At 45.0% G+C, this 26,846-nt stretch overlaps 1 protein-coding gene across 1 annotated transcript in view; it reads right to left on the reverse strand.

Annotated features, from left to right (window-relative positions):
• The window catches only part of LOC120060180 (unconventional myosin-VI-like), a 123,923-nt gene that overhangs the window by 16,870 nt on the left and 80,207 nt on the right, over nt 1-26,846 (reverse strand). The window contains exons 20-29 of the mRNA XM_039009311.1: nt 26,568-26,738; nt 20,828-20,866; nt 20,634-20,727; nt 20,344-20,474; nt 20,154-20,231; nt 19,928-20,057; nt 17,932-18,022; nt 17,456-17,606; nt 13,105-13,313; nt 12,656-12,734 (exon numbers count right to left, since the gene is read on the reverse strand). Coding sequence (XP_038865239.1) covers nt 12,656-12,734; nt 13,105-13,313; nt 17,456-17,606; nt 17,932-18,022; nt 19,928-20,057; nt 20,154-20,231; nt 20,344-20,474; nt 20,634-20,727; nt 20,828-20,866; nt 26,568-26,738 — 1,173 coding nt within the window. The remainder of the gene's footprint in view (nt 1-12,655; nt 12,735-13,104; nt 13,314-17,455; nt 17,607-17,931; nt 18,023-19,927; nt 20,058-20,153; nt 20,232-20,343; nt 20,475-20,633; nt 20,728-20,827; nt 20,867-26,567; nt 26,739-26,846) is intronic.

The raw sequence follows: 26,846 nt of genomic DNA on the forward strand, positions 1-26,846 counted from the left end.
TGAAAACCGTTTTTGATGTGAAACATCACTAGAGCAAAGAATAGACTATCATTATCACTAGGCCTCGACTTTCAAAAAGTTGAAATGTAAAAAGTTAGGAAGAGTATTTATTAACTTCTTATGGCTGAAGGGGCAGTATTGAATAGCTTGGATGAAAGGTGCCCATATCAAACGGCCTGCTCCTCAGTCATAGTTCCTAATATTTGCATATTATTATTAGTATTGGATAGAAAACTCTAAAGTTTCTAAAACTGTTTGAATTATGTCTGTGAGATTAACAGAACTCATATTGGCAGGCAAAATCCTGAGTTGAAATCAAAACAGGAAGTCAGAAATCTGAGCTTGTCTGTATTCACCAGAGTCCCTTAAGAAATCCATTTGAGTTATGAATGATGTTGCACTGCCTAGGGGTTCCACTAGATGTCAACCATCAATAGAAATTCCAATGAGACTTCTATGATGTTGTGGGAGAGAATGAGAGCAGAATCAGTCAGGTGTCCATCAAGCAGCCATTTCCTGATCATGCCTTTTCTTCATGCAAGACACTGACGTTCCATTGCAGACAAGAACGAATACTCCGGTTGGAACTTTATTGAAGCTATATGTTAAAAACATCCTAATGATTGATTCAGTACTTAGTTTGAAATGTTTCTTCGACCGGTAATATCACATTTTGAAGTTTTTGTCCGATATAACGCTGACCAGAATTAGCGTTTGGATATGTAAACCAGACGCGCTAACAAAAGAAGGTATTTGGACATAACTAACGGATTTTTTCGAACAAAACAAACATTTATTGTGGACCTGGGATTCCTGGTGTGCTTTCTGATCTAGATCATCAAAGGTAAAGGAATATTTATCATGTATTTTATTGTTTATAGTGACGCCATCTTTGCAGCTGTGGTATGCTGTTTTTGAGCGCCGTCTCAGATTATAGCGTGCATTTCTTTTTCCGTAAAGTTTTTTTGAAATCTGACATAGCGGTTGCATTAAGGAGAGGTATATCTATAATTCAATGTGTATAACTTGTATTATCATCTATATTTATGATGAGTATTTCTGTTGAAACGATGGGCTATGCAAAGTCACTTGATGTTTTTGCATTTAGTGAATCTTGTAGCCTCAATGTAAACTCAGATTTTTTGATATAAATATGAATTTAATCAAACAAAACATGCATGTATTGTGTAACATGAAGTCCTATGAGTGTCATCTGATGAAAATAATCGAAGGTTAGTGATTCATTTTATCTCTATTCTGGTTTTTGTGAAGCTATCTTTAGCTGGGAAAAATGGCTGTGATTATTGTGGTTTTGTGGTGACCTAACAAAATCGTTTGTAGTGCTTTCGCTGAAAAGCCTATTTGAAATCGGACACTTTGGTGGGATTAACAACAAGATTACCTTTAAAATGATATAAGACACATGAATGTCTGAGGAATTTTAATTATGAGATTTCTGGTTTTTGAATTTGGCGCCCTGCACTTGGACTGGCTGTTGTCATATCGGTCCAGTTACCGGGACTGCAGCCATAAGAAGTTTTAAATGCCATAGATTCACATTTTCATAGTGATTGACCGAACACGCCACTTTTAATCTTCAAACACAGCCAGTAAACACAACTCGGATGTTGTTCTTCTCACACTTTTCAGGGGAGAAATCCAGAGACCTCTGTAGCCAGACATTAGAGCAGGGCCAGGGACTGAGGGGCTGTGCCGGGCCAACTCTACCCCATCAGTCTCTGTCCTGGGGAGCGATGGAGCCTCGATTAGCCCTGAGTGACAGGAGAAGAACTTAGGCAATAACATGGCCTGCTGTGTGGTAATGCCTGATTAGATATATTATCCTGGTTGTAACAGCTGCTAATGAGTCTCTCCCTGTGATTTCGCATCTAGACGACGCAGAAGTGCACCCAGAAGGGCACCCAGCAGACAGAAGGGCACCCAGCAGACAGAAGGGCACCCAGCAGACAGAAGTGCACCCAGCAGACAGAAGGGCACCCAGCAGACAGAAGTGCACCCAGCAGACAGAAGTGCACCCAGCAGACAGAAGGGCACCCAGCAGACAGAAGGGCACCCAGCAGACAGAAGGGCACCCAGCAGACAGAAGGGCACCCAGCAGACAGAAGGGCACCCAGCAGACAGAAGTGCACCCAGCAGACAACCGCAAAAACAACTTAAATCAGAGACTAAAGGTCAGTGGGAACTCTTAAGACGTTATGAAGAAGTTGGAGGGCTGTTTAATGGCGCGCTATTTATCGGAGGGCTGTTTATCGGAGGGCTGTTTATCGGAGGGCTGTCTAGGTAGGCAGCAAAGAAAGCTGGAGAGGGAGAAACAGATTTTTGCTGTTCTAGACAAACTCTGAGAAGTTGCAGAGGAAACCTTTGAGGGAGGTTGAGCTGAGGCTCTTGTGGTCCTAAGAGAGATGCTTCAGAAACTCATAACCGATGAAAGTTTTGTGTGTGAAACGGTCCGCTAAAAGCAACGTATATGTGAATATCAATGCTGGGCTGGGTTGAGCTGAAAAGAGCATACGTGAGTGCTTCCGCTTGCGGTCCATTCATTGACCTAGCGTCAGTACTCCTAGGACTCCTAGACTAGCATGAGAGCTTTTAACAGACCTGGGCCTTTACCCCTGGTAGATTAGAGAGAGTGTAGTGGTGGTGACCTCCAGGAGAGAATCACCAAGGCGATAATAGGAGGGTAGAGGAAGACGCAAAAGGGGTAGAGAGGGAAAGAATAGGAGGGCAGGGAAAAAGGGAGGGCTGGTGGGTTGAGGGGCTCCAGCGGTCTAAGGCACTGCATCTCAATGCTAGAGGCGTCACTACAGACACCCTGGTTCGAATCCAGGCTGTATCACAACTGGCCGTGATTGGGAGTCCCATAGGGCGGCACACAATTGGCCAAGCATCGTCCGGGTTTGGCCGTCATTGTAAATAAGAATTTGTTCTTCACTGACTTGCCTAGTTAAATAAAAACAGGATTGTAGGGAAAAAAAGGGAGGGCTGGTGGGTTGAGAGGGAGAGAACAGGATTGTAGGGACTAGAGAACAGTAGAGCAAGAAAAGAGAAGACTGGCGAGAGAGAAGGCGAGAGTGAGAGAGAGCTACATTTTCCACTTCATATTACAGTAACTAGGCTACTTTTCATTTAAAAGTTTTAATTGGTTAGTCCATCGTGCCCGCTCTCGCTATAATGAACGATATGCATCTTCGAGCGATCTGTTGATAGGATAGGCTCCAAATGAAATCAAATTGTATTTGTCACATGCGCCGAATACCTTACCGTGAAATGCTTACTTTACAAGCCCTTAACCAACAATGCAGTTCAAGAAATAGAGTTAAGAAAATATTTACTAAATAAACTAATGTAAAAAAAAAAATGTATCTCAAAATAAGAAAATTACATTACAATAACGAGGCTATATACAGGGGATACCGGTACCGAGTCAATGTGCGGGGGTAAAGCATAGTGACTATGCATAGATAATAAACAGCGAGTTGCAGCAGTGTAAAAACAAAGGGGGGGGGGGGGGGGGGGCAATGTAAATAGCCAGTGTGACCTTTGATTAATTGTTCAGTTGTTTTATGGCAGAAGCTGTTAAGGAGCCTTTTGTGGTCCTAGACTTGGCGTTCCGGTACCGCTTGCCTATGACTTGGGTGACTGGAGTCTGACAATTTTTGGGGCCTTCCTCTGACACCACCTAGTATATAGGTCCTGGATGTCAGGAAGCTTGGCCCCAGTGATTTACTGGGCTGTACGCAAAGTCAGATGCCGAGCAGTTGCCATACCAGGCGGTGATGCAACTGGTCAGGATGCTCTAAATGGTGCAGCTGTATTATGTTTTGTGGATCTGGGGACCCATGCAAAATCTTTTCAGTCTCTTGAGGGTGGAAAGTTGTTGTCGTGCCCTCTTCACAACTGTCTTGGTGTGTTTGGACCATGGTAGTTTGTTGGCGATGTGGACACCAAGGAACTTGAAACTCTCGACCCGCTCCACTTCAGCCCCATCGACGTTACTGAGGGCCTGTTCGGCCCGCCTTTTCCTATAGTCCATGGTCAGCTTCTTTGTCTTCCTCACATTGATGGAGAGGTTGTTGTCCTGGCAGTGTGGTGCCACTCTGACCTCCTCCCTATAGGCTGTCTCATCGTTGTCGGTGATCAGGCCTACCACTGTTGTGTAATCTGCAAACTTATTGATGGTGTTGGAGTCGTGGGTGAACAGGGAGTACAGGAGGGGAGTGAGCACGCACCCCTGAGGGGCCCCAGTGTTGAGGATCAGCGTGGCAGATGTGTTGTTGCCTACCCTTACCACCTGGGGGCGGCCCGTCAGGAAGACCAGGATCCAGTTGCAGAGGGAGGTGTTTAGTCCCAGGGTCCTTAGCTTAGTGATGAGCTTTGAGGGCACTATGGTGTTGAACGCTGAGCTGTAGTCAATGAACAGCATTCTCACATAGGTGTTCCTTTTGTCCAGGTGGGAAAGAGCAGTATGGAGTGCGATTGACATTGCGTCATTCGAGGGGATGGCTTATTTTGGACCCAAACTTGTCGCTTTGCTTCCCGCCTTTGGGACAACGACTCCCATTGTTAGTGTGGAGACATTAGCATCTCGTCATACAGATCTCTGGTTGCAGTCTAATTTCTTTACACGGAGGAGGGAGAGAGCATGATGCTTGTGGATTAGCACATCCCATGTAACATAGCTGAATTCAGAAAAAAGTGGGCCATCATATAAAAACTGGGAAAGCTTAATCCGTGTTTATTCCTTGGTCTGACAAGTGAAAATCAAAACTATTGTCACATGATCAAAATCATATCACTTCACTAGTGTGACATTGATGGGGGCAGAGCAAGCTTCTAACAGGGAGCTCACTCTGCGAAGCAGATTTTTTCTATTTTGACGTTAAGGTTATAAAACGGTCATAAATAATGCACTGTGCAAAACTGTGATGTAAATGTAAATACCATGTACTGGTGCATCAAAATAAATAAAAAGTGGCCAATATTATGTTAAAATGTTATAATTTTTTTAGTCCCGCTTTATCAACCATAGCTAGCTAAAGTAGGACAGTCTTATAGGCATTTCCAATGGATGAAAGCAATCCAGTGTACTTAGACTAGGCAGGCATCTGGTTCTTGTAGAACTGTTATCCTGCAGCAAGCAGAACTATAATATTTAAGTTGCTGTCCCTGTAGACCTAATGCGAAATTAAAATATGGTTTTGGCTCAGTGTACACAATTGGGTGTGTCATGCCTGTTGTGAAAATGATATCAACATTTGTCCTTTTTGTGTAATTAGGAAACATCTTGAGGATTTCAGAAATGTATAATGTGTTGGGCTAATATGTTGGATAGATGTTGAAAGAGGTTACAGAAGACGGAAATGCAAAAAGTGCCCCACTTACTTCCGAATTCACGAATTCCTAATTCAAGTGGTAACGAGGAGTCGAAATCCACAACTTGGCCAAACTATTGTTTTCTGATACATACATTTTCTTTTGAGTGTTGCGCATAGTAGGCCATTTACTGTGCTTTGATTGACAACTGAACAGCAAGAGTTGACTAGTTTATAAAATGTGCCTAACTGACTGAATAAACTGAATATAGACGAATAAAGTTGATCTTCTATATCCCTTTGCCATTCAGTGTGGTTATATATCCATGGTAACGAATTGGGACAAGTAAACCAAAGGATTTTCTAGGATGCCAGACAGTGACTTTAAAGTGAGTGACTCTCGTCTCGTGGTGAGGCGTTATGCCCATAGGGGGTACGTGCCCCCCTTTGTCCTGTTTAACATTTATTTATTTTTAAACATTTTTTGTTGTTTCTCTGTAATACTACTAGCAACCTAGCAATGTTATGAAGTTGGCTTTGGCTAGACCAGTTTGGGAACCTCCACTACATGACCAAAGGTACGTGGACACCTGCTCATCGAACATCTCATTCCAAAATCAAGGGCATTAATATGGAGTTGGTCCCCCCTTTACTGCTATAACAGCCTCCCCTGTTCTGGGAAGGCTTTCCACTAGATGTTGGAACATTGCTGCGGGGACTTTCTTCCATTCAGCCACAAGAGCATTAGTGAGGTCGGGCACTGATGTTGGGCGATTAGGCCTGGCAAGCAGTCGGCGTAAGCCAGTCAAGTTTTTACACACCGATCTTGACAAACCATTTCTGTATGGACCTCGATTTGTGCCCAAGGGCATTGTCATGCTGAAACAGCAACGGGTCTTCCCCAAACTGGTTCCACAAAGTTGCAAGCACAGAATCGTCTAGAATGTCATTGTATGCTGTAGCGTTAAGATTTCCCTTCACTGGAACTAAGGGGCCTAGCCGGAATATGGAAAACAGCCCCAGAGTATTATTCCTCCTCCACTAAACTTTACAGTTGGCACTATGCATCCGGGCAGGTAGCTTTCTCCTGGCTCCACCAAACCCAGATTCATCCGTCGGACTGCCAGATGGTGAAGCGTGATTCATCACTCCAGAGAACGCGTTTCCACTGCTCCAGAGTCCAATGGCGGTGAGCTTTACACAACTCCAGCCGACGCTTAGCATTGCACATGATGATCTTAGGCTTGTGTGCGGCTGCTCGGCCATGGAAACCCATTTCATGAAGCTGCCGACGAACAGTTATTGTTCTGACGTTGCTTCCAAAGGCAGTTTGGAACTCGGTAGTGAGTGTTGCAACTGACAGACGATTTTTACTCGCTACACGCGTCAGCGGTCACATTCTGTGAGCTTGTGTGGCCTACCACTTCGCAGCTGAGTTGTTGTTGCTCCTAGACATTTCCACTTCACAATAACAGCACTTACAGTTGACCGGTTGACCGCTCTAGGAGGGCAGAAATTTGATGAACTGACTTGTTGGAAAGGATGCCACGTTGAAAGTCACTAAACTCTTCAGTAAGGGCATTCTACTGCCAATGTTTGTCTATGTAGATTGTATGGCTGTGTGCTTGATTTTATACACCTGTCAGCAAAGGGGTGTGACTGAAATAGCCAAATCCACTCATTTGAAGGGGTGTCCACATATTTTTGTATATATATTGTATCTCCCAACCTCATAACTAGCTACCAAGAAGCCATTTCAGGCTATCAATCAAGTTATAGTAGCTAGATTATTTAACTATTTTAAGATGGCATGCCTGCTGGCAAGGTTGGTAGACTTTAGAAAAGCAAGAAATTACTTTATGTAGTTAATAACACTCACATTCCTTTCAATCTTTTACCCAGATTTTACAGAGATGCATAGAAGCACATTTAGTTTATTTAAAAAAAGGAAGATACAGCATAATGATTATGGCTCTGGAAAAGTTGTTCAGGTTTTTGAAAAAAGCATTCTCCAACTTCCGGATGGGGTGCCTAGCCACTGCCCAGCCATCCTCCCGTACTTTGTGTACACCAAAAATAAAAATAATAAAAAACATAATTTAGAGAACAAACATCGGTGGCAATACATATCTTACAGTAAAACTGTAAAGACTTTAATCTCAAGAGAGGACAGGTTAAATGTTAAAAAGGTTTAATGTTCTCTTACTTAGAAAAATGGTCCTGATCAAATCAAATCAAATTTATTTGTCACATACACATGGTTAGCAGATGTTAATGCGAGTGTAGCGAAATGCTTGTGCTTCTAGTTCCGACCATGCAGTAATATCTAACAAGTAATATAACCTAACAATAGGCCTAGACAAGATCCAAAACATCTAAAAATACACTGAATTCAAACATATTCAGTAATATAAATATTAAAGTAATGTCTTTCTACACAATACCACAACTATTGTTTCCAATCTATGAGGTAAACTTGATAAAGTATTCAATCATTTCACTGTGTATTTTAGATGGAGTCAAGCCATTAGAATGTACCAGAGGCCAACAAAATACACCTCATTCTGCAAAAAATGTCGAACCACCGGCCCAGGGGTGGCCGGCTACTGTATGTACTTGTGGAACAATGTGATAAATGAGGACGGAAGAGGGGTTGATGGAGATGGAGAGTTGAGAACAGAAGAAGAATGAGAGGAAAAGGGAAAAAAGGAGGGGGGAAAGGGGGCCCGAGGCTGGGAATAGAGGGCAGAGGAGGAGAGAAAAAGGGAACAGCATATGGCAATACAAGACAGAAGAAAAGGGGGATGAAGGTAGGAAGAGGCCCAGAGGAAGGACAGAAGAGGACAGGCGGGGGAATACAGGACAGAAGAGGACAGGCGGGGAATACAGGGCAGAAGAGGAATACAGGGCAGAAGAGGAATACAGGGCAGAAGAGGACAGGCGGGGGAATACAGGGCAGAAGAGGAATACAGGGCAGAAGACGAATACAGGACAGAAGAGGCCAGGCGGGGGAATACAGGGCAGAAGAGGAATACAGGGCAGAAGACGAATACAGGGCAGAAGAGGACAGGCGGGGGAATACAGGGCAGAAGAGGAATACAGGGCAGAAGACGAATACAGGGCAGAAGAGGCCAGGCGGGGGAATACAGGGCAGAAGAGGACAGGCGGGGGAATACAGGGCAGAAGAGGACAGGCGGGGGAATACAGGGCAGAAGAGGACAGGAGGGGGACTACAGGGCAGAAGAGGAGGACAGGAGGGGGACTACAGGGCAGAAGAGGAGGACAGGAGGGGGACTACAGGGCAGAAGAGGAGGACAGGAGGGGGACTACAGGGCAGAAGAGGACAGGAGGGGGAATACAGGGCAGAAGAGGACAGGAGGGGGAATACAGGGCAGAAGAGGACAGGAGGGGGAATACAGGGCAGAAGAGGACAGGAGGGGGAGTACAGGGCAGAAGAGGAATACAGGGCAGAAGAGGACAGGAGGGGGAATACAGGGCAGAAGAGGAGGACAGGAGGGGGAATACAGGACAGAAGAGGACAGGAGGGGGAATACAGGACAGAAGAGGACAGGAGGGGGAATACAGGGCAGAAGAGGACAGGAGGGGGAATACAGGACAGAAGAGGACAGGAGGGGGAATACAGGGCAGAAGAGGACAGGAGGGGGAATACAGGGCAGAAGAGGACAGGAGGGGGAATACAGGGCAGAAGAGGAGGACAGGAGGGGGAATACAGGACAGAAGAGGACAGGAGGGGGAATACAGGGCAGAAGAGGACAGGAGGGGGAATACAGGACAGAAGAGGACAGGAGGGGGAATACAGGACAGAAGAGGACAGGAGGGGGACTACAGGGCAGAAGAGGACAGGAGGGGGAATACAGGGCAGAAGAGGACAGGAGGGGGAGTACAGGGCAGAAGAGGAATACAGGGCAGAAGAGGGCAGGCGGGGGAATACAGGGCAGAAGAGGCCAGGCGGGGGAATACAGGACAGAAGTGGACAGGAGGGGGAATACAGGGCAGAAGAGGACAGGAGGGGGAATACAGGGCAGAAGAGGACAGGAGGGGGAATACAGGGTACGAGAGTACATGAGGGGGAATACAGGGTACGAGAGTACAGGAGGGGGAATACAGGGCAGAAGAGGAGGACAGGAGGGGGAATACAGGGCAGAAGAGGAGGACAGGAGGGGGAATACAGGACAGAAGAGGACAGGAGGGGGAATACAGGGCAGAAGAGGAATACAGGGCAGAAGAGGACAGGAGGGGGACTACAGGGCAGAAGAGGACAGGAGGGGGAATACAGGACAGAAGAGGACATGAGGGGGAATACAGGGTACGAGAGTACAGGAGGGGGAATACAGGGCAGAAGGGGACATGAGGGGGAATACAGGGTACGAGAGTACAGGAGGGGGAATACAGGGCAGAAGAGGACAGGAGGGGGAATACAGGGTAGGAGAGAAGAAAATAAGCAAACTGGCAAATGGTAATGGAGGGCAGTGTGGAAAGCAGATGACTCAGTCTAGAGGGAGCAGGGTAGGTCTGGGAAGGAGAAAGTCAGCAGGAGTGATCCATCATCAGCTAGCGATGACCCACTGGGGAATCTGATGAATGCCAAGACCCTGGCAGTCTCCCTGTGAGACGGGGGAGCAAATTACTTTCACTCAGCGGGAACAGTAGTGTAGCTCAGTTGGTAGATCATAGTGCTTGCAAAGCCAGGGTTGTGGGTTCGATTCTCATGACTAAGTCGCTTTGGATAAAAGCGTCTGCTAAATGGCATGCATATATCTTATTAGGTTGAAAGAAAAATATATACTTACATATATACAGATCAAATTTGTAGAGATATCAGTACAGCAAACACGACTGGTAAGAAATCAATCCATTACTGCTCCATAGTAAGAGACTACAGGCTGCTCCATAGCAAGAGACTACAGGCTGCTCCATAGTAAGAGACTACAGGCTGCTCCATAGTAAGAGACTACAGGCTGCTCCATAGTAAGAGACTACAGGCTGCTCCATAGCAAGAGACTACAGGCTGCTCCATAGAAAGAGACTACAGGCTGCTCCATAGCAAGAGACTACTTCATAGCAAGAGACTACTCTATAGCAAGAGACTACTCCATAGCAAGAGACGACAGGCTGCTCCATAGCAAGAGACGACAGGCTGCTCCATAGTAAGAGACGACAGGCTGCTCCATAGTAAGAGACGACAGGCTGCTCCATAGCAAGAGACTACAGGCTGCTCCATAGCAAGAGACTACAGGCTGCTCCATAGCAAGAGACTACAGGCTGCTCCATAGCAAGAGACTACAGGCTGCTCCATAGCAAGAGACTACAGGCTGCTCCATAGCAAGAGACTACAGGCTGCTCCATAGAAAGAGACTACAGGCTGCTCCATAGCAAGAGACTACTTCATAGCAAGAGACTACTCCATAGCAAGAGACTACTCCATAGCAAGAGACGACAGGCTGCTCCATAGCAAGAGACGACAGGCTGCTCCATAGTAAGAGACGACAGGCTGCTCCATAGTAAGAGACGACAGGCTGCTCCATAGTAAGAGACGACAGGCTGCTCCATAGTAAGAGACTACAGGCTGCTCCATAGCAAGAGACTACAGGCTGCTCCATAGCAAGAGACTACAGGCTGCTCCATAGTAAGAGACGACAGGCTGCTCCATAGCAAGAGACTACTTCATAGCAAGAGACTACTCCATAGCAAGAGACTACTCCATAGCAAGAGACGACAGGCTGCTCCATAGCAAGAGACGACAGGCTGCTCCATAGTAAGAGACGACAGGCTGCTCCATAGTAAGAGACGACAGGCTGCTCCATAGTAAGAGACGACAGGCTGCTCCATAGTAAGAGACGACAGGCTGCTCCATAGTAAGAGACTACAGGCTGCTCCATAGCAAGAGACGACAGGCTGCTCCATAGTAAGAGACGACAGGCTGCTCCATAGTAAGAGACGACAGGCTGCTCCATAGTAAGAGACGACAGGCTGCTCCTTAGCAAGAGACGACAGGCTGCTCCATAGTAAGAGACGACAGGCTGCTCCATAGTAAGAGACTACAGGCTGCTCCATAGTAAGAGACGACAGGCTGCTCCATAGCAAGAGACTACAGGCTGCTCCATAGTAAGAGACGACAGGCTGCTCCATAGTAAGAGACGACAGGCTGCTCCATAGTAAGAGACGACAGGCTGCTCCATAGTAAGAGACGACAGGCTGCTCCATAGCAAGAGACGACAGGCTGCTCCATAGCAAGAGACGACAGGCTGCTCCATAGCAAGAGACGACAGGCTGCTCCATAGCAAGAGACGACAGGCTGCTCCATAGCAAGAGACGACAGGCTGCTCCATAGTAAGAGACGACAGGCTACTCCATAGTAAGAGACGACAGGCTGCTCCATAGCAAGAGACTACAGGCTGCTCCATGGTAAGAGACGACAGGCTGCTCCATAGTAAGAGACTACAGGCTGCTCCATAGTAAGAGACTACTCCATAGCAAGAGACGACAGACTGCTCCATAGTAAGAGACTACTCCATAGCAAGAGACTACAGGCTGCTCCATAGCAAGAGACGACAGGCTGCTCCATAGCAAGAGACTACAGGCTGCTCCATGGTAAGAGACGACAGGCTGCTCCATGGTAAGAGACGACAGGCTGCTCCATAGTAAGAGACTACAGGCTGCTCCATAGTAAGAGACTACTCCATAGCAAGAGACGACAGACTGCTCCATAGTAAGAGACTACTCCATAGCAAGAGACTACAGGCTGCTCCATAGCAAGAGACTACAGACTGCTCCATAGTAAGAGACTACAGGCTGCTCCATAGTAAGAGACTACAGGCTGCTCCATAGTAAGAGACGACAGGCTGCTCCATAGTAAGAGACGACAGGCTGCTCCATAGAAAGAGACTACAGGCTGCTCCATAGTAAGAGACTACTCCATAGCAAGAGACGACAGACTGCTCCATAGAAAGAGACGACAGGCTGCTCCATAGTAAGAGACGACAGGCTGCTCCATAGCAAGAGACTACTCCATAGCAAGAGACGACAGACTGCTCCATAGAAAGAGACGACAGGCTGCTCCATAGTAAGAGACGACAGGCTGCTTCATAGTAAGAGACGACAGGCTGCTCCATAGTAAGAGACTACAGGCTGCTCCATAGCAAGAGACGACAGGCTGCTCCATTGTAAGAGACTACAGGCTACTATCAGGCAAAAGGGTCAATACGTGATAAAGTGGGCAGTGTTTGGAGTGTCTTGTAGGTGGAGAAGGGTAACAAAGCTCTCCTTTACCACAAAAAGGTCACTTCAGTGGGGTCACAAACCTGCATAATCTTCTTTTCTTCCTCCCTCCTCTTCCTCTCCTCCTCCTCCTGCTTCCTCTTATGCTCCATCTCTGATTTCCTAATGAGAGGGGGCAGGGACGACGGAGGTGGTTAATGCTCTTATATGGCAAAGCGCCATGTTACTTTAGATCGCAGATGGACATGCCTCCTGCCTGATCAATGTTCTCAATGACATGATCAAACCATGAACCATGTATAAGCTCAGTCTCTGAGCATCAACTCTGGACATATCCTGTTAGGGGTTTCTTTAAAATTGAGAGGTTATCATGCCAATGACTTCAACCAAAATATGAAAGGCTGCTTTGGTGCACTTGTGCAGGCTTTTACTCCAGCCCAGCACTAACACACTAGATCCAAAAGCCCTCCACTCCCGAAATAGCCCACCCCAGTGCTAGCCCATATATGTTCCGACCCCCCCCCCCCCTTACTTCTTTCTGTCGTTCTCCTCCTGCTGCTGTTGCTGGTCGTCCTCCTCCCTCCTCTTTCTCTCTCTTTCCATCTCCTCTTCGATGCGCCGCAGCCTCTCCATCTCGTCTTCCTCCTGCTTCTTCTTCTGCATGGAGGAGAGCAGCTGCTCCAAGCTCTTCACCAGCCCCTGGTACTCCTGGTCAATCTCCTTCCTGGTCATCACTGTGGCCTATAGGAGGAGGCATAGGTCAAAGGTCATAGGAATGGTGTCATAGGCCTATTCCAAAAAAAACAATAGGCTAAAACCAGAATTATTTGGACTTATCTGTCATACAGTATGTCATGGTCAGTGTTATAAACATATACAGTGCATTTGGAAAGTATTCAGACCAGTTTACTTTTTCCACATTTTGTTACGTTACAGCCTTATTCTCAAATGGATTAAATAAAAAAATGTTCCTCATCAATCTACACACAATACCCCACAATGACAAAGTGAAAACAGGTTTCCCCGAAATATTTGCAAATGTATTAAAAATAAAAAAGAAGTACTGTATTTACATAAGTATTCAGACCCTTTGCTATGAGACTCGAAATTGAGCTCAGGTGCATCATGTTTCCATTGATCATCCTCGAGATGTTTCTACAACTTGATTGGAGTCCACCTCTGGTAAATTCAATTGATTGGACATGATTTGAAAAAGGCACACACCTGTCTATATAAGGTCCCACAGTTGACAGTGCATATCAGAGCAAAAACCAGGCCATGAGGTTGAAGGAATTGTCCGTAGAGCTCCGGGGCAGGATTGTGTCGAGGCACAGATCTGGGGAAGGGTACCAAAATATTTCTGCAGCATTGAAGGTCCCCAACAACACAGTGGCCTCCATCATTCTTAAATGGAAGAAGTTTGGAACCACCAAGACTCTTCCTAGAGCTGGCAAACGGGGGAGAAGGGCCATGGTCAGGGAGATGACCAAAAATCCGATGGTCACTCTGATAGAGCTTCAGAATTCCTCTGTGGAGATGGGAGAACCTTCCAGAAAGACAAACATCTCTGCAGCACTCCACCAATCAAGCCTTTATGGTAGAGTGGCCAGACGGAAGCCACTCCTCAGTAAAAGGCACATGACAGCTCACTTGGAGTTTGAAAAAAGGCACCTAAAAGGACTTTCAGAGCATGTGAAACAAGATTCTCCAAGATTGAACTCTTTGGCCGGAACCGCAGACTGGGGCGAAGGTTCATCTTCCAACAGGACAACGACCCTAAGCAAACAGCCAACACAACGCTGGAGTGGCTTTGGGAGTCTCTGAATGTCCTTGAGTGGCCCAGCCAGAGCCCGGACTTGTACCTGATCTAACATTTCTGGAGAGTCCTGAAAATAGCTATGCAGTGATGCTCCCCATCCAACCTGACAAAGCTTGAGAGGATCTGCAGAGAATAAATGGGAGAAACTCCCCAAATACACGTGTGCCAAGCTTATAGCGTCATACCAAGAAGACTCGGGGCTGTAATCACTGCCAAAGGTGCTTTAACAAAGTACTGAGTAAAGGGTCTGAATACTTATGTAAATGTGATATGTTTATTTTTTTCTAAAAACCTGTTTTTGCCTTGTCATTATTGGGTATTGTGTGTAGATTGATGAGGGGAAAAAACGATATAATCAATTTTAGAATAAGGCTGTAAAGTAACAAAATGTTGAAACTGTCAAGGGGTCTGAAAACAATGTAGACAACATATGCCTTCATAGACTAAACCTTTTTTATCGTTGGTTATGATTCCCAATATGTGCTACTACCATTCCCATTAGCACTGCTGCAGACACAGGAGCGCAGCGACTAACACAGGCATATGAGATAGTCTTTTCAGTGTATGGGGAATATGCTAAAAGTAACATCCAATTCCCAATATCCCAGAATCTCATTTAATTCAACTTTTTCTTATTTAATCCTTGTTTCCTATACAAGTGGTGTAATTAAAACTGTCCGATTCCAGGAAGTGAGAGGGGGAGCCCTCCGCAGTGGGCCTGGCAGAAATCCCCTTGTCTGTTTAGGGTTGTGACACCCTCCAGATCTATCCAATAAGCTAACCAGAAAGACATCGACTGAGAGCCCCACCCCCACCTGCTGCCCTGGTCACCTCGGTGTCACACCCTGTCTGTCAGTGGGGGTTTAGGGTGGATTGATTTCCCTGACGTGGTTCAGACAGACACCACAGGGGGAAATGACAAGCTGACTGAATGACAGCTATTGTTTATGACTATTGTATAATTCAGCTAGCGATGCTACGCTAGGCCCTTAGCGATGCTACGCTAGGCCCTTAGCGATGCTACGCTAGGTGCGTCATAAAGGGCTAGGAATAGCATCAGGCGCTGGTGAACACAGAGCAGATGCCAATGGGCTAACAGAGGAGCGCAGGGTCAGGCAGACGCACAGAGGTGACTGAACTAGGGAGCGAGGGAGAGAAAGAGAGGAGACTAGAGACATTTGCTCATGTGGAAAATGTTCTGCTCGGATGCCAGTCATCTAGTCTCCCGAGTGGAGACTGATGTTTCTAGCAGAGGGAGAGAGGGGAGTGTTCGATTAAATGGACAGGAACAACACAGTATTTCTCAACCTCTTTCCCTAAAGAAATACAGCCAAAATGATGTAAAGTTTGGCAACTCATTTCAGAAATAATTTGAACCACATGCCACCAGAGGTCTCTTCACAGTCCCCAAGTCCAGAGCAGACTATGGGAAGCACACTGTACTACATAGAGCCATGACTACTTGGAACTCTATTCCATATCAGGTAACTGATGCAAGCAGTAGAATCAGATTTAAAAACCAGATAAAAATACACCTTATGAAACAGCAGGGACTGTAAAGCAACACAAAACACACACACACGATAACATAAGCACTACACACACACACGTACACATGGATTTTGTGCTGTAGATATGTGGTAGTGGAGTAGGGGCCTGAGGGCACACACTTAGAGTGCTGTGAAATCGGTTAGGAATGTATTGTAATGTTTTTAAAATTGTATAACTGCCTTAGTTTTGCCGGACCCCAGGAAGAGTAGCTGCTAATGGGGATCCATAATAAATACAAATCCCTTACCATATACAGACTGATGTTTATAGCAGAAGAATAGAGCGCAGAACCATTACCATATTTAGCCATATTAAAGGATTACAGATCAAAACAACCACAGGAAATGGCTTCCTGACAAGATGACAGGGAGATGAAATGAGATTAGAGAGAGATGTGATGAGATGAGCGGGATTAGTTTAGAAAGTTAAGACATATGAGGGTGTGTTCGTAAATTCACTCTCGTAAATTCAGAGCGTTGTCAGATTGTCCGTTCGTAATTTCAGAGCGTTTCGCTCTCGGAGTGTTCAGAGTGCACACTGGACGATCTGGCCGAGGAGTAGGGTTGATCCGAGCATTCTGACCTCACAACGGCAGTCAAGCACCCAAGCTAACTGGCTAAAGTTAGCTAGCTTGCTAGCTACTTCCAGACATAAATGAGAGAACACCTCACTCTGGCCATTTTTCTTACCCTAGCAGAGCTGGTTAGGCTGTTCTCATGTTATCCAGAGCGTTGGTGACTGTAACTGTGCTGCTCGCAACAATTTAATTACGTTTTTTTTGCCAAGGTTTACTGACACCGGTCATATTCAACGGGGTGTTGAGCGTTCGTAAATTCATCAGTTATTCTAAGAGCGAATTTACGAACGCACCCGGAGTTACCCTGGCCTCCTTGGTGTAGGATGAAGATGGCCCTAGACCAGTGTTCCTAAACTGGAGGCCCACCGGCTGAATTTGGCCCGTGGGTGATTTTATTTGACCCCCAAGTTTTCTGAGCAATTTCAATATTTTTTTATTGTTCGACATAAAAGTTTGTAAAACACAAGCAAATCAGCTCCAAGTTATTTTAATTTTGGAAATCTGTTGCAAAGTATTCCCACGCATAATAGAGTGATATGTGTATACAAATTAAGCAAGGTTTGAAATGATGTTTTAGGCAAATATCTTTTTGGGCTTCTTGTGGTCAAAAATGTTATTATGAAAATTATGCTAATGCCCTTTCAGTGTAAGATTTGTTTGAAAAGACCATCTGACATTTCAGCCTGTTGTGGCCTTACCAGCCAGTAAATTAGTTACAAACCAAGAAAAGCCCCAGACAGTCCTAGAATTTTGCTAAGAAGCTATTTTTGTTTATTTTTGACAATTTTAATTGAAAACTAAAATCACAGTAATTAATTAATTGTTAGCCAGAAATGATTTGATATTGAGATAAAAACAGCTGCATTGGACCTTTAAGGTTAGGAATGGGGCAGGGGAAGCTGATCCTAGATCTGTGCCTAGGAGAGCCCTCCTCACCTTGATATTGGCCATGAAGGTGTCGATGGAGGCCCCCAGCTCCTGGACCTGCTGGGCCATCTCCTGCTTGCCCTCCTTCAGAGCGCCCACCACCTCGTTGAAGCGTTCCATACGCATCTTCAGGTTACGCACCTTCACCATGCCATCGACGCTGTGGCCGTATGAGCCCACGCATACACACGTAAGTATGAGCACGCTCGCACGTGCACATACACACGTACATACAGTCAGAATACCATGATAACAAAACAATTCAAAAAGCCATCACCCGGATGGATGCATTCACCAAAGCAATATATATTTTCCAAATGCAATACGGTGACAGAGACGGCCACGAGTCACGGCTGAGCTCTCCAGATTGATTTGAACTTCTAACTGCAGAATGTGGAGAAGCCATCAAAAGGCACAGAGTGTGAAGCACTTTTAAACAAAGATAATGTGTGTGCGCGCGGGCGTGTGTGTGTGTGTACACCCACCGTGGCTTATGTTTCTTCTTACAGAGCCACATGCGGACGGTCTTCTGAATCTTAACAAGGGCAGAGGCACGATACTTCATCTTCTCCTTCACTGGGGGGGGGGGGGATAAATTGTCAAATCTAGTCAACATAGTATTGTCAACATATCCTACATTACTCATCTCATATGTATATACACTGTTCTATACCATCTACTGCATCTTGCCTATGCCGCATGGCCATCGCTCATCCATATATTTATATGTACATATTCTTATTCATCCCTTTACATTTGGGTGTATAAGGTAGTTGTGAATTTGTTAGATTACTTGATAGATACTACTGCATTGTCGGAACTAGACGCACAAGCATTTCGCTACACTCGCATTAACATCTGCTAACCATGTGTATGTGACCAATACAATTTGATTTGACTTGATATTGGGCCAATTCACACAGAGATAAAGCCACACACAACTCTTAATAGGGACATTAAGTTTGAATGTTTTGGGGGAAAATAAAATGGAAGAGCAGCCAGCCATCACAATGCATATATCCTCAGATATGGGATATCCTAACGGTGAAAAAAGCAGGTAACTGGTGGGCCGAGGCAGTCTACAGTTATTACTTACAACGTGATATCATTGATTGGATACTTTACCCTAATAAGCACTGCCGGTGCTGCACTTTGTTAAATGGGAGGGAAAATCAATATAACTTGGGACGGAGGGTAATGGTTCAAGGAACAGCTTTTAGTGTGAAAGATTGCCTCGAGCAATAGAAATGTGAAACATAAGAATTATGGTAGTGGAATACAGCTGCCGGAGTGTGGTAATCAGTGTTCGACTAAATGGAGGGGGAAAAACTATTTCTCAACCTCTTGCCCTGTGAAGAAGTAGAGTCAAAATTATGTAAAGTTATGACAAGTTTAACAACTCCTGACTCAGCAGAAATCATTTGAACCCTTTTCATTATATTGGCTGTTTTGTTTGAGAAGTTAGTTTGGTCTTTTCCACCATTTTAAAGCCCATGTAGGGACTGACGCTACAAATTAGCTCAACCTAAAGCATGACGCTACAAATTAGCTCAACCTAAAGCATGCCGCTACAAATTAGCTCAACCTAAAGCATGCCGCTACAAATTAGCTCAACCTAAAGCATGCCGCTACAAATTAGCTCAACCTAAAGCATGCCGCTACAAATTAGCTCAACCTAAAGCATGCCGCTACAAATTAGCTCAACCTAAAGCATGATGCTACAAATTAGCTCAACCTAAAGCATGATGCTACAAATTAGCTCAACCTAAAGCATGATGCTACAAATTAGCTCAACCTAAAGCATGATGCTACAAATTAGCTCAACATAAAGCATGATGCTACAAATTAGCTCAACCTAAAGCATGATGCTACAAATTAGCTCAACCTAAAGCATGATGCTACAAATTAGCTCAACCTAAAGCATGCCGCTACAAATTAGCTCAACCTAAAGCATGCCGCTACAAATTAGCTCAACCTAAAGCATGCCGCTACAAATTAGCTCAACCTAAAGCATGACGCTACAAATTAGCTCAACCTAAAGCATGACGCTACAAATTAGCTCAACCTAAAGCATGATGCTACAAATTAGCTCAACCTAAAGCATGCCGCTACAAATTAGCTCAACCTAAAGCATGCCGCTACAAATTAGCTCAACCTAAAGCATGCCGCTACAAATTAGCTCAACCTAAAGCATGACGCTACAAATTAGCTCAACCTAAAGCATGACGCTACAAATTAGCTCAACCTAAAGCATGCCGCTACAAATTAGCTCAACCTAAAGCATGACGCTACAAATTAGCTCAACCTAAAGCATGACGCTACAAATTAGCTCAACCTAAAGCATGAGGGTGCAACGTGTCAATCTTTTCATATCGGTCCCTAACAACTAAATCCATTATTATTGTTAACTAGGAGGAGGGCTATTGTTCTACAGTACATTGTCCAGCTCAGTGCGAGTATGAGTCAGGGGTGTTGACGTACATTTGATGACAGAAAGGGAGCACCACTGGACCTTCTTCCAACGGCTGACGACCAGCCACTGGTTGACCTTCTTCACCAGCTCTGCCAGGTGGTCCGGGTCCGACTTCATGATCTGGTCAAACTCCGCAAACTGACCACGAAGCAGGACATCAAGAGAATTACTCAAGGTAATTTGGCCCGTATGACATTCATGCACATTAAAAAGAGAGCTGAAAGCAGAGCTCACCTTCCCAGGGCGGAAGAACACTCTGGTCAAACCAAACTTGTAGTCATTCTCATTCAGCCCCAGCGCTTTGAACAAAGCCTGCAGAGGAACAAGAACAAAAACCACCAGTCAAAGTCTTCTAAAAGTATAAACATCTGAATAATACAAGGTTTATATGAAATGGAATGCTGATCTTGGGGGAGTCCCCCACCTTGCAGAAGAGCCTGGGGTCCAGTCGTGTGAGCTTGTCAGGCATGTACTGTTTGTACATGTTGTAGAGCTCATGGAAGGGGGCTCGGGAGGGGAAGCCTCCCTGCATCAAGTCCAGCACTGACACCATGCCTGGTGAGGAAAGGGGAGAGAATGGTGTTTGTGTACGTGTGTGTATCCGTAGTCATCTTTAGAACGGATAATGAACTACTGCATTTTGTAACTTTTTTTAATTCCGTGAATATGTTAATAATAGTTTTGCGAGTATGTTCTACCTCTCCTAGCCAATACCTGAACACTGCAGCTGAGACAGAATCTGGGCTCCTTCAAACTGGTGGCTCACCATCTTCAAGTTGGGTTTCACACAGCGAATGAAGCTGGAACCCTTTGAAAGACAGGTAAAACATATCAGATGCAATCTGAGGCCAGTTGCTGACTACCAGTGTGAGAGAGAGGACATCAGATATGGCGACACAGATACTCACAGTGCTGCGAAGCTTCTCCAGTAGTACGTTCAACTGGGTCTGTGAAGGCAGGCAGAAAAAGAAGCTTGTTTAATACTTAGTCTGAATCCCACCACACTGCACAAGAAGGTCCTTAGGAGCACATACAAACAAATTGGTAATATATTTGACGTTGCACATTTAAAGCTGAAAAGAGCATTAGTTATAATGCTGACATACCCAATAGAAAGTAAGACAGGTGAGGGATAACAGCACACAGAAAGACAAAAAGATCCATGCATGACTCAGGAGGATTCTGCAGAAGCCACTTGCATTGTTCTCAATAGGATTTGCTTACAACAGTCCTAAATTAAATTGAATGTTTTCGCAAGATATATATATAAAACATTTACTGAAACTGTGCTATGTAGATACTTTTATGCAACACAAGATAATGACTGTGTGCAAGACCCAACTTGGCAATATTTCACTGGTGATAGTAGAGATTCATATTTTAAAACATATTAAAATAAAAAAATAAAACTTACTTATGTTCCCTTCCTCACAGCATTGCAATAGATTGCCTCATTGTTATTTGATGTTTTATTAATAAAAGCACATCTGTGTGTAATCAAACTGAATAGATCCGTCTTGCTCTTTTCTCTACAATGCTACACTCGGGTAATTTTGTCATGTCTTATGTGATGAATTATTAATAAAAGCGTCAACTCAAGCATCCCCACACACAAACAGACCATACAGGAAGACAGGTGGAGGAGGAGTTTGATAGGAAAACAGCAATGGGTGCTGTGTGTGCGCATCTGCTGATGCAGTATTGGGTTATCGAAACAATCAACAGTGAGACAAGTTACCTTCTGTCCCTGGCTGATGCTATACTTCTTCGTGACTGACTTTTAGCCCTGTGCTACTTTCTGACTTCTTCATACCCTTTCTCTAGCTGACTTTATCCAACTTTTTCCACAAAGGAAGGATTTCTCAGGAAAAGAGGTGGGAGACTGGAAGAGGCCTACAGGAAAGGAGGGATAGAAGAAGTGGCAAGGAGAGCGGCAGGGAGAGGAAAGGGGTTAGAAGTTCAAAGGTCAAAGTTGGACATTTGGAAAGTTGAAAACACAGTTTTCTCTAGCATTGTGTCAGAAAACATCTGAAATAAGCAATAGGAAAAATGATTAGACTACAAACTAAACACCAGGGTCTTATTGTGGATCAAAAAGGGACTTGGGGCACGGCAACTTTAGAGGCCCATATCTTGGCAAATTTCCGGCAAATCTACCATTTTTACTTGGAGTTGAGAGAAATGCTTGCAGTTTAAAAGCACATTTCCTGCAGTTCAACTTTTGCCATGCTGCTGAGAGAAAATTTTGCAGTTTTAAAGCAAATTTCCTGCGATTCAATTATTCTGGATAATGCTGTGTTCTTTTGCTCAAACATAAAACCTATACTGATAAATTCATTGTTTTTATTCATTTTCAATTCTCCCTCACTGTCTTTTATTTTGGGGATTTTTAGTTCTCAAAGATTCGTAAAAAATATTTTACACTGAAAGTTTTTCCATCTCGAAAAATGTTTTTCCATCTCGAAAATGTATTTTCGCGACCCAAAAAATCACTTACAGTGGGGCAAAAAAGTATTTAGTTAAATCAAATCAAATTTTATTTGTCACATACACATGGTTAGCAGATGTTAATGCGAGTGTAGCGAAATGCTTGTGCTTCTAGTTCCGACAATGCAGTAATAACCAACAAGTAATCTAACCTAACAATTCCACAAATACTACCTTATACACACAAGTGTAAAGGGATAAAGAATATGTACATAAAGATATATGAATGAGTGATGGTACAGAGCGGCATAGGCAAGATGCAGTAGATGGTATAGTGTACAGTCTATACATATGAGATGAGTAATGTAGGGTATGTAAACATAAAGTGGCATAGTTTAAAGTGGCTAGTGATACATGTATTACATAAAGATGGCAAGATGCAGTGGATGATATACAGTACAGTATATACATATACATATGAGATGAGTAATGTAGGGTATGTAAACATTATATTAAGTGGCATTGTTTAAAGTGGCTAGTGATACATTTTTACATAATTTCCATCAATTCCCGTTATTAAAGGGACTGGAGTTGAGTCAGTATGTTGGCAGCGGCCACTAAATGTTAGTGGTGGCTGTTTAACAGTCTGATGGCCTTGAGATAGAAGCTGTTTTTCAGTCTCTCGGTCCCTGCTTTGATGCACCTGTACTGACCTCGCCTTCTGGATGATAGCGGGGTGAACAGGCAGTGGCTCGGGTGGTTGTTGTCCTTGATGATCTTTATGGCCTTCCTGTGACATCGGGTGGTGTAGGTGTCCTGGAGGGCAGGTAGTTTGCCCCCGGTGATGCGTTGTGCAGACCTCACTACCCTCTGGAGAGCCTTACGGTTGTGGGCGGAGCAGTTGCCGTACCAGGCGGTGATACAGCCCGACAGGATGCTCTCGATTGTGCATCTGTAGAAGTTTGTGAGTGCTTTTGGTGACAAGCCGAATTTCTTCAGCCTCCTGAGGTTGAAGAGGCGCTTCTGCGCCTTCTTCACAACGCTGTCTGTGTGGGTGGACCAATTCAGTTTGTCTGTGATGTGTACACCGAGGAACTTAAAACTTTCCACCTTCTCCACTACTATCCCGTCGATGTGGATAGGGGGGTGCTCCCTCTGCTGTTTCCTGAAGTCCACAATCATCTCCTTTGTTTTGTTGACATTGAGTGTGAGGTTATTTTCCTGACACCACACTCCGAGGGCCCTCACCTCCTCCCTGTAGGCCGTCTCGTCGTTGTTGGTAATCAAGCCTACCACTGTAGTGTCGTCCGCAAACTTGATGATTGAGTTGGAGGCGTGCATGGCCACGCAGTCGTGGGTGAACAGGGAGTACAGGAGAGGGCTCAGAACGCACCCTTGTGGGGCCCCAGTGTTGAGGATCAGCGGGGTGGAGATGTTGTTACCTACCCTCACCACCTGGGGGCGGCCCGTCAGGAAGTCCAGGACCCAGTTGCACAGGGCGGGGTCGAGACCCAGTGTCTCGAGCTTGATGACGAGTTTGGAGGGTACTATGGTGTTAAATGCTGAGCTGTAGTCGATGAACAGCATTCTCACATAGGTATTCCTCTTGTCCAGATGGGTTAGGGCAGTCTGCAGTGTGGTTGCGATTGCGTCGTCTGTGGACCTATTGGGTCGGTAAGCAAATTGGAGTGGGTCTAGGGTGTCAGGTAGGGTGGAGGTGATATGGTCCTTGACTAGTCTCTCAAAGCACTTCATGATGACGGAAGTGAGTGCTACGGGGCGGTAGTCGTTTAGCTCAGTTACCTAAGCTTTCTTGGGAACAGGAACAATGGTGGCCCTCTTGAAGCATGTGGGAACAGCAGACTGGGATAAGGATTGATTGAATATGTCCTTAAACACACCAGCCAGCTGGTCTGCGCATGCTCTGAGGACGCGGCTGGGAATGCCGTCTGGGCCTGCAGCCTTGCGAGGGTTAACACGTTTAAATGTTTTACTCACCTCGGCTGCAGTGAAGGAGAGCCCGCAGGTTTTGGTAGCGGGCCGTGTCAGTGGCACTGTATTGTCCTCAAAGCGAGCAAAAAAGTTATTTAGTCTGTCTGGGAGCAAGACATCCTGGTCCGCGACGGGGCTGGTTTTCTTTTTGTAATCCGTGATTGACTGTAGACCCTGCCACATACCTCTTGTGTCTGAGCTGTTGAATTGCGACTCTACTTTGTCTCTATACTGGGACTTAGCTTGTTTGATTGCCTTGCGGAGGGAATAGCTACACTGTTTGTATTCGGTCATGTTTCCGGTCACCTTGCCCTGGTTAAAAGCAGTGGTTCGCGCTTTCAGTTTCACGCGAATGCTGCCATCAATCCACGGTTTCTGGTTTGGGAATGTTTTAATCGTTGCTGTGGGTACGACATCGTCAATGCACTTTCTAATGAACTCGCTCACCGAATCAGCGTATTCGTCAATGTTGTTGTTGGACGCAATGCGGAACATATCCCAATCCACGTGATCGAAGCAGTCTTGAAGCGTGGAATCAGATTGGTCGGATCAGCGTTGAACAGACCTGAGCGCGGGAGCTTGCTGTTTTAGTTTCTGTTTGTAGGCTGGAAGCAACAAAATGTAGTCGTGGTCAGCTTTTCCAAAAGGAGGGCGGGGGAGGGCCTTATATGCGTCGCGGAAGTTAGTATAACAATGATCCAAGGTTTTACCAGCCCTGGTAGCACAATCGATATGCTGATAGAATTTAGGGAGTTTTGTTTTCAGATTAGCCTTGTTAAAATCCCCAGCTACGATGAATGCAGCCTCAGGGTATGTGGTTTCCAGTTTACAAAGAGTCAGATAAAGTTCGTTCAGGGCCATCAATGTGTCTGCTTGGGGGGGAATATATACGGCTGTGATTATAATCGAAGAGAATTCCCTTGGTAGATAATGCGGTCGAGCCACCAATTGTGCAAGTTCTCCCACTTAAAAAGATGAGAGAGGCCTGTAATTTTCATCATAGGTACACTTCAACTATGACAGACAAAATGAGAAAAAAAAATCCAGAAAATCACATTGTAGTTTTTTTAATGAATTTATTTGCAAATTATGGTGGAAAATATGTATTTGGTCACCTACAAACAAGCAAGATTTCTGTCTCTCACAGACCTGTAACTTCTTCTTTAAGAGGCTCCTCTGTCCTCCACTCGTTACCTGTATTAATGGCACCTGTTTGAACTTGTTATCAGTATAAAAGACACCTGTCCACAACCTCAAACAGTCACACTCCAAACTCCACTATGGCCAAGACCAAAGAGCTGTCAAAGGACACCAGAAACAAAATTGTAGACCTGCACCAGGCTGGGTAGACTGAATCTGCAATAGGTAAGCAGCTTGGTTTGAAGAAATCAACTGTGGGAGCAATTATTAGGAAATGGAAGACATACGAGACCACTGATAATCTCCCTCGATCTGGGGCTCCACGCAAGATCTCACCACGTGGGGTCAAAATGATCACAAGAACGGTGAGCAAAAATCCCAGAACCACACGGGGGGACCTAGTGAATGACCTGCAGAGAGCTGGGACCAAAGTAACAAAGCCTACCATCAGCAAGGGCATTGAAGATGAAACGTGGCTGGGTCTTTCAGCATGACAATGATCCCAAACACACCGTCCGGGCAACGAAGGAGTGGCTTCGTAATAAGCATTTCAAGGTCCTGGAGTGGCCTAGCCAGTCTCCAGATCTCAACCCCATAGAAAATCTTTGGAGGGAGTTGAAAGTCCGTGTTGCCCAGCAACAGCCCCAAAACATCACTGCTCTAGAGGAGATCTGCTTGGAGGAATGGGCCAAAATACCAGCAACAGTGTGTGAAAACCTTGTGAAGACTTACAGAAAACGTTTGACCTCTGTCATTGCCAACAAAGGGTATATAACAAAGTATTGAGATAAACTTTTGTTATTGACCAAATACTTATTTTCCACCATAATTTGCTAATAAATTCATTAAAAATCCTACAATGTGATTTTCTGGATTTTTTTTTCTCATTTTGTCTGTCATAGTTGAAGTGTACCTATGATGAAAATTACAGGCCTCTCTCATCTTTTTAAGTGGGAGAACTTGCACAATTGGTGGCTGACTAAATACTTTTTTGCCCCACTGTACACAAATTAACTTGAACTAGAAGAATGTATTTTAAAATCAAAGTGACATCTCAAAACCAAATGCTGCTACAGTCTCCTTCCTCACCTTGAATTTGTTGCCCACACTGATAAAGCTGAGTTTGCCAGCCTTTTGTTTGGAGTCCTTGCTGTTGTTGGAGTTCTCAAAAAGCTCCCTCACAAACTTATCCTTGGACTCACACACCAGGCTCTCCAAGGACATATGGAGAGCATCATTATTCTTCTCTACAAACTGGGTCTGCAGACACACGCACGCACGCACACACACACACACACACACACACACACACACACACACACACACACACACACACACACACACACACACACACACACACACACAAAA

Source organism: Salvelinus namaycush, chromosome 15 (assembly GCF_016432855.1).
Source record: "Salvelinus namaycush isolate Seneca chromosome 15, SaNama_1.0, whole genome shotgun sequence".
NCBI lineage: Eukaryota > Metazoa > Chordata > Actinopteri > Salmoniformes > Salmonidae > Salvelinus > Salvelinus namaycush.